Raw genomic sequence first — 7,500 nt, 5'->3', positions numbered from 1 at the left:
ATGCAGCTAAAGGCCCTGTCTCTGGACCTGTTTCACAATGGCAACTATTAGCCCCATGTCAAGGTTAACCCTGAAAAGTCAACATTAACCCCGAAAAGTTGTGGCTAACCCTGCTCAATAGCAGGGCCAGCTAGCACGCTAAAGTCGTGGGTTAGCCCACTTTGGAATGTTCCAGGACTGTGCAAGTGGGAAAGCTTTGTTAGCCTGGGGCTAAGGGAGTTGTTAGTGTGAACGTATAGTGTGAAAATCCCTTATAGTTGATGCCTGACCTGCACACCTGATCCGGGTTCTGCCAGTGGATGTCGTTGGGGTCATGCCGGAGGTCGTTACCACGGAGATAGCACTTGCCAATCATCTGCCTCAGCTTGGAAGTGCCGTAGATCTTAACGAAGCGATGACCACAAGCCTATAGACAGAGAGGGAGCTAATAATTAATGATCGTTTGTATTCAGTTAGCGAGCTAGCTATTCCGTTTTACAAAAACAACAACAGAGACTCACCAGGACCCGCCCCCCAGGCTGTGCCTGACTGGCTACTGAGATGCCCAGCCACATGTCTTCAACAACGTCATCTTCCTCGTTCAGGTCATCTGAAACGTTAAAGATAACCTTAATGCTCTAACTTTAAAATGCTCCTGTACCTGCCTGCAGACACTCACCACCCAAGTCATTAAGGCTCGTTAAGGCTCTCCATGCAATTCTCCATGGATGTGTGCATACTTAAAAAATAAAAATAAACAATAACAGCCACCCTCAGAGCAGATTCTGCTTCTCCAGCAGAACTTCCACAGCTCCGTTGTGACGTAAAACGCGTCACAACGGAGCGCTTTGCCAGAGAACGAAATGGGAGATCTCCATGAGGAAAACAGAGAGAGAGGTTAATCACTGCTTATGTGCTTTTATATTACAGAGATTATTAATCATACAAAGTGGGTTGATTACCGGTAAAGCCATCCTTTAACCACAGACTTTTTGCATTAAGTGAAATCCCCATTCTAAAAGCCCATTCACTTTCCCCTGAAGATCCAACATGCTAGTTCACTTTTCCCCTGAAGACACAACATGCTAGTTCACTTTTCCCCTGAAGGCACAACATGCTAGTTCACTTTTCCCCTGAAGGCACAACATGCTAGTTCACTTTTCCCCTGAAGACCCAACATGCTAGTTCACTTTTCCCCTGAAGACACAACATGCTAGTTCACTTTTCCCCTGAAGGCACAACATGCTAGTTCACTTTTCCCCTGAAGACACAACATGCTAGTTCACTTTCCCCTGAAGATCCAACATGCTAGTTCACTTTTCCCCTGAAGACACAACATGCTAGTTCACTTTTCCCCTGAAGGCACAACATGCTAGTTCACTTTCCCCCTGAAGACCCAACATGCTAGTTCACTTTTCCCCTGAAGACCCAACATGCTAGTTCACTTTTCCCCTGAAGACACAACATGCTAGTTCACTTTTCCCCTGAAGACACAACATGCTAGTTCACTTTTCCCCTGAAGACACAACATGCTAGTTCACTTTTCCCCTGAAGACACAACATGCTAGTTCACTTTTCCCCTGAAGACACAACATGCTAGTTCACTTTTCCCCTGAAGACCCAACATGCTAGTTCACTTTTCCCCTGAAGGCACAACATGCTAGTTCACTTTTCCCCTGAAGACACAACATGCTAGTTCACTTTTCCCCTGAAGATCCAACATGCTAGTTCACTTTTCCCCTGAAGGCACAACATGCTAGTTCACTTTTCCCCTGAAGATCCAACATGCTAGTTCACTTTTCCCCTGAAGACCCAACATGCTAGTTCACTTTTCCCCTGAAGACCCAACATGCTAGTTCACTTTTCCCCTGAAGGCACAACATGCTAGTTCACTTTTCCCCTGAAGACCCAACATGCTAGTTCACTTTTCCCCTGAAGACACAACATGCTAGTTCACTTTTCCCCTGAAGGCACAACATGCTAGTTCACTTTTCCCCTGAAGACCCAACATGCTAGTTCACTTTTCCCCTGAAGACACAACATGCTAGTTCACTTTTCCCCTGAAGGCACAACATGCTAGTTCACTTTTCCCCTGAAGACACAACATGCTAGTTCACTTTCCCCTGAAGATCCAACATGCTAGTTCACTTTTCCCCTGAAGACACAACATGCTAGTTCACTTTTCCCCTGAAGACCCAACATGCTAGTTCACTTTTCCCCTGAAGACCCAACATGCTAGTTCACTTTTCCCCTGAAGATCCAACATGCTAGTTCACTTTTCCCCTGAAGATCCAACATGCTAGTTCACTTTTCCCCTGAAGACACAACATGCTAGTTCACTTTTCCCCTGAAGACACAACATGCTAGTTCACTTTTCCCCTGAAGACCCAACATGCTAGTTCACTTTTCCCCTGAAGACACAACATGCTAGTTCACTTTTCCCCTGAAGGCACAACATGCTAGTTCACTTTTCCCCTGAAGATCCAACATGCTAGTTCACTTTTCCCCTGAAGGCACAACATGCTAGTTCACTTTTCCCCTGAAGATCCAACATGCTAGTTCACTTTTCCCCTGAAGGCACAACATGCTAGTTCACTTTTCCCCTGAAGATCCAACATGCTAGTTCACTTTTCCCCTGAAGGCACAACATGCTAGTTCACTTTTCCCCTGAAGATCCAACATGCTAGTTCACTTTTCCCCTGAAGACCCAACATGCTAGTTCACTTTTCCCCTGAAGACCCAACATGCTAGTTCACTTTTCCCCTGAAGATCCAACATGCTAGTTCACTTTTCCCCTGAAGATCCAACATGCTAGTTCACTTTTCCCCTGAAGACACAACATGCTAGTTCACTTTTCCCCTGAAGACACAACATGCTAGTTCACTTTTCCCCTGAAGACCCAACATGCTAGTTCACTTTTCCCCTGAAGACACAACATGCTAGTTCACTTTTCCCCTGAAGGCACAACATGCTAGTTCACTTTTCCCCTGAAGATCCAACATGCTAGTTCACTTTTCCCCTGAAGGCACAACATGCTAGTTCACTTTTCCCCTGAAGATCCAACATGCTAGTTCACTTTTCCCCTGAAGGCACAACATGCTAGTTCACTTTTCCCCTGAAGATCCAACATGCTAGTTCACTTTTCCCCTGAAGACCCAACATGCTAGTTCACTTTTCCCCTGAAGGCACAACATGCTAGTTCACTTTTCCCCTGAAGACCCAACATGCTAGTTCACTTTTCCCCTGAAGACCCAACATGCTAGTTCACTTTTCCCCTGAAGACCCAACATGCTAGTTCACTTTTCCCCTGAAGATCCAACATGCTAGTTCACTTTTCCCCTGAAGATCCAACATGCTAGTTCACTTTTCCCCTGAAGACACAACATGCTAGTTCACTTTTCCCCTGAAGACACAACATGCTAGTTCACTTTTCCCCTGAAGACACAACATGCTAGTTCACTTTTCCCCTGAAGATCCAACATGCTAGTTCACTTTTCCCCTGAAGACCCAACATGCTAGTTCACTTTTCCCCTGAAGGCACAACATGCTAGTTCACTTTTCCCCTGAAGACCCAACATGCTAGTTCACTTTTCCCCTGAAGATCCAACATGCTAGTTCACTTTTCCCCTGAAGACCCAACATGCTAGTTCACTTTTCCCCTGAAGATCCAACATGCTAGTTCACTTTTCCCCTGAAGATCCAACATGCTAGTTCACTTTTCCCCTGAAGACACAACATGCTAGTTCACTTTTCCCCTGAAGACACAACATGCTAGTTCACTTTTCCCCTGAAGACCCAACATGCTAGTTCACTTTTCCCCTGAAGACACAACATGCTAGTTCACTTTTCCCCTGAAGGCACAACATGCTAGTTCACTTTTCCCCTGAAGATCCAACATGCTAGTTCACTTTTCCCCTGAAGGCACAACATGCTAGTTCACTTTTCCCCTGAAGATCCAACATGCTAGTTCACTTTTCCCCTGAAGGCACAACATGCTAGTTCACTTTTCCCCTGAAGATCCAACATGCTAGTTCACTTTTCCCCTGAAGACCCAACATGCTAGTTCACTTTTCCCCTGAAGACACAACATGCTAGTTCACTTTTCCCCTGAAGACCCAACATGCTAGTTCACTTTTCCCCTGAAGACCCAACATGCTAGTTCACTTTTCCCCTGAAGATCCAACATGCTAGTTCACTTTTCCCCTGAAGATCCAACATGCTAGTTCACTTTTCCCCTGAAGACACAACATGCTAGTTCACTTTTCCCCTGAAGACACAACATGCTAGTTCACTTTTCCCCTGAAGACCCAACATGCTAGTTCACTTTTCCCCTGAAGACACAACATGCTAGTTCACTTTTCCCCTGAAGGCACAACATGCTAGTTCACTTTTCCCCTGAAGATCCAACATGCTAGTTCACTTTTCCCCTGAAGGCACAACATGCTAGTTCACTTTTCCCCTGAAGATCCAACATGCTAGTTCACTTTTCCCCTGAAGGCACAACATGCTAGTTCACTTTTCCCCTGAAGATCCAACATGCTAGTTCACTTTTCCCCTGAAGGCACAACATGCTAGTTCACTTTTCCCCTGAAGATCCAACATGCTAGTTCACTTTTCCCCTGAAGACCCAACATGCTAGTTCACTTTTCCCCTGAAGACCCAACATGCTAGTTCACTTTTCCCCTGAAGATCCAACATGCTAGTTCACTTTTCCCCTGAAGATCCAACATGCTAGTTCACTTTTCCCCTGAAGACACAACATGCTAGTTCACTTTTCCCCTGAAGACACAACATGCTAGTTCACTTTTCCCCTGAAGACCCAACATGCTAGTTCACTTTTCCCCTGAAGACACAACATGCTAGTTCACTTTTCCCCTGAAGGCACAACATGCTAGTTCACTTTTCCCCTGAAGATCCAACATGCTAGTTCACTTTTCCCCTGAAGGCACAACATGCTAGTTCACTTTTCCCCTGAAGATCCAACATGCTAGTTCACTTTTCCCCTGAAGGCACAACATGCTAGTTCACTTTTCCCCTGAAGATCCAACATGCTAGTTCACTTTTCCCCTGAAGACCCAACATGCTAGTTCACTTTTCCCCTGAAGACACAACATGCTAGTTCACTTTTCCCCTGAAGGCACAACATGCTAGTTCACTTTTCCCCTGAAGATCCAACATGCTAGTTCACTTTTCCCCTGAAGGCCCAACATGCTAGTTCACTTTTCCCCTGAAGACACAACATGCTAGTTCACTTTTCCCCTGAAGGCACAACATGCTAGTTCACTTTTCCCCTGAAGATCCAACATGCTAGTTCACTTTTCCCCTGAAGACCCAACATGCTAGTTCACTTTTCCCCTGAAGACCCAACATGCTAGTTCACTTTTCCCCTGAAGGCACAACATGCTAGTTCACTTTTCCCCTGAAGACCCAACATGCTAGTTCACTTTTCCCCTGAAGACCCAACATGCTAGTTCACTTTTCCCCTGAAGACCCAACATGCTAGTTCACTTTTCCCCTGAAGATCCAACATGCTAGTTCACTTTTCCCCTGAAGATCCAACATGCTAGTTCACTTTTCCCCTGAAGACACAACATGCTAGTTCACTTTTCCCCTGAAGACACAACATGCTAGTTCACTTTTCCCCTGAAGACACAACATGCTAGTTCACTTTTCCCCTGAAGATCCAACATGCTAGTTCACTTTTCCCCTGAAGACCCAACATGCTAGTTCACTTTTCCCCTGAAGGCACAACATGCTAGTTCACTTTTCCCCTGAAGACCCAACATGCTAGTTCACTTTTCCCCTGAAGATCCAACATGCTAGTTCACTTTTCCCCTGAAGGCCCAACATGCTAGTTCACTTTTCCCCTGAAGACACAACATGCTAGTTCACTTTTCCCCTGAAGACCCAACATGCTAGTTCACTTTTCCCCTGAAGACCCAACATGCTAGTTCACTTTTCCCCTGAAGATCCAACATGCTAGTTCACTTTTCCCCTGAAGATCCAACATGCTAGTTCACTTTTCCCCTGAAGACACAACATGCTAGTTCACTTTTCCCCTGAAGACACAACATGCTAGTTCACTTTTCCCCTGAAGACACAACATGCTAGTTCACTTTTCCCCTGAAGATCCAACATGCTAGTTCACTTTTCCCCTGAAGACCCAACATGCTAGTTCACTTTTCCCCTGAAGGCACAACATGCTAGTTCACTTTTCCCCTGAAGACCCAACATGCTAGTTCACTTTTCCCCTGAAGATCCAACATGCTAGTTCACTTTTCCCCTGAAGACCCAACATGCTAGTTCACTTTTCCCCTGAAGATCCAACATGCTAGTTCACTTTTCCCCTGAAGATCCAACATGCTAGTTCACTTTTCCCCTGAAGACACAACATGCTAGTTCACTTTTCCCCTGAAGACACAACATGCTAGTTCACTTTTCCCCTGAAGATCCAACATGCTAGTTCACTTTTCCCCTGAAGGCACAACATGCTAGTTCACTTTTCCCCTGAAGATCCAACATGCTAGTTCACTTTTCCCCTGAAGACCCAACATGCTAGTTCACTTTTCCCCTGAAGACACAACATGCTAGTTCACTTTTCCCCTGAAGACCCAACATGCTAGTTCACTTTTCCCCTGAAGACCCAACATGCTAGTTCACTTTTCCCCTGAAGATCCAACATGCTAGTTCACTTTTCCCCTGAAGATCCAACATGCTAGTTCACTTTTCCCCTGAAGACACAACATGCTAGTTCACTTTTCCCCTGAAGACACAACATGCTAGTTCACTTTTCCCCTGAAGACCCAACATGCTAGTTCACTTTTCCCCTGAAGACACAACATGCTAGTTCACTTTTCCCCTGAAGGCACAACATGCTAGTTCACTTTTCCCCTGAAGATCCAACATGCTAGTTCACTTTTCCCCTGAAGGCACAACATGCTAGTTCACTTTTCCCCTGAAGATCCAACATGCTAGTTCACTTTTCCCCTGAAGGCACAACATGCTAGTTCACTTTTCCCCTGAAGATCCAACATGCTAGTTCACTTTTCCCCTGAAGACCCAACATGCTAGTTCACTTTTCCCCTGAAGACCCAACATGCTAGTTCACTTTTCCCCTGAAGATCCAACATGCTAGTTCACTTTTCCCCTGAAGATCCAACATGCTAGTTCACTTTTCCCCTGAAGACACAACATGCTAGTTCACTTTTCCCCTGAAGACACAACATGCTAGTTCACTTTTCCCCTGAAGACCCAACATGCTAGTTCACTTTTCCCCTGAAGACACAACATGCTAGTTCACTTTTCCCCTGAAGGCACAACATGCTAGTTCACTTTTCCCCTGAAGATCCAACATGCTAGTTCACTTTTCCCCTGAAGGCACAACATGCTAGTTCACTTTTCCCCTGAAGATCCAACATGCTAGTTCACTTTTCCCCTGAAGGCACAACATGCTAGTTCACTTTTCCCCTGAAGATCCAACATGCTAGTTCACTTTTCCCCTGAAGACCCAACATGCTAGTT

The 7,500-nt window shown here is 45.4% G+C and overlaps 1 protein-coding gene across 1 annotated transcript in view; it reads right to left on the bottom strand.

The window, feature by feature from the left end:
* Positions 1 to 7,500, bottom strand: part of LOC310787872 (integrin alpha-3-like) — a gene marked incomplete at both ends in the record, with an annotated part of 77,468 nt that overhangs the window by 61,228 nt on the left and 8,740 nt on the right. Inside the window, 2 exons of the mRNA XM_083649332.1 lie at positions 270 to 406; positions 501 to 589. Coding sequence (XP_083505458.1) covers positions 270 to 406; positions 501 to 589 — 226 coding nt within the window. The remainder of the gene's footprint in view (positions 1 to 269; positions 407 to 500; positions 590 to 7,500) is intronic.

This window comes from Poromitra crassiceps (genome assembly GCF_964638095.1).
Source record: "Poromitra crassiceps genome assembly, chromosome: 13".
Taxonomy (NCBI): domain Eukaryota; kingdom Metazoa; phylum Chordata; class Actinopteri; order Beryciformes; family Melamphaidae; genus Poromitra; species Poromitra crassiceps.
The sequence above is the reverse complement of the archived record's forward strand: the minus strand, read 5'-3'. Positions and strand labels throughout refer to the sequence as shown.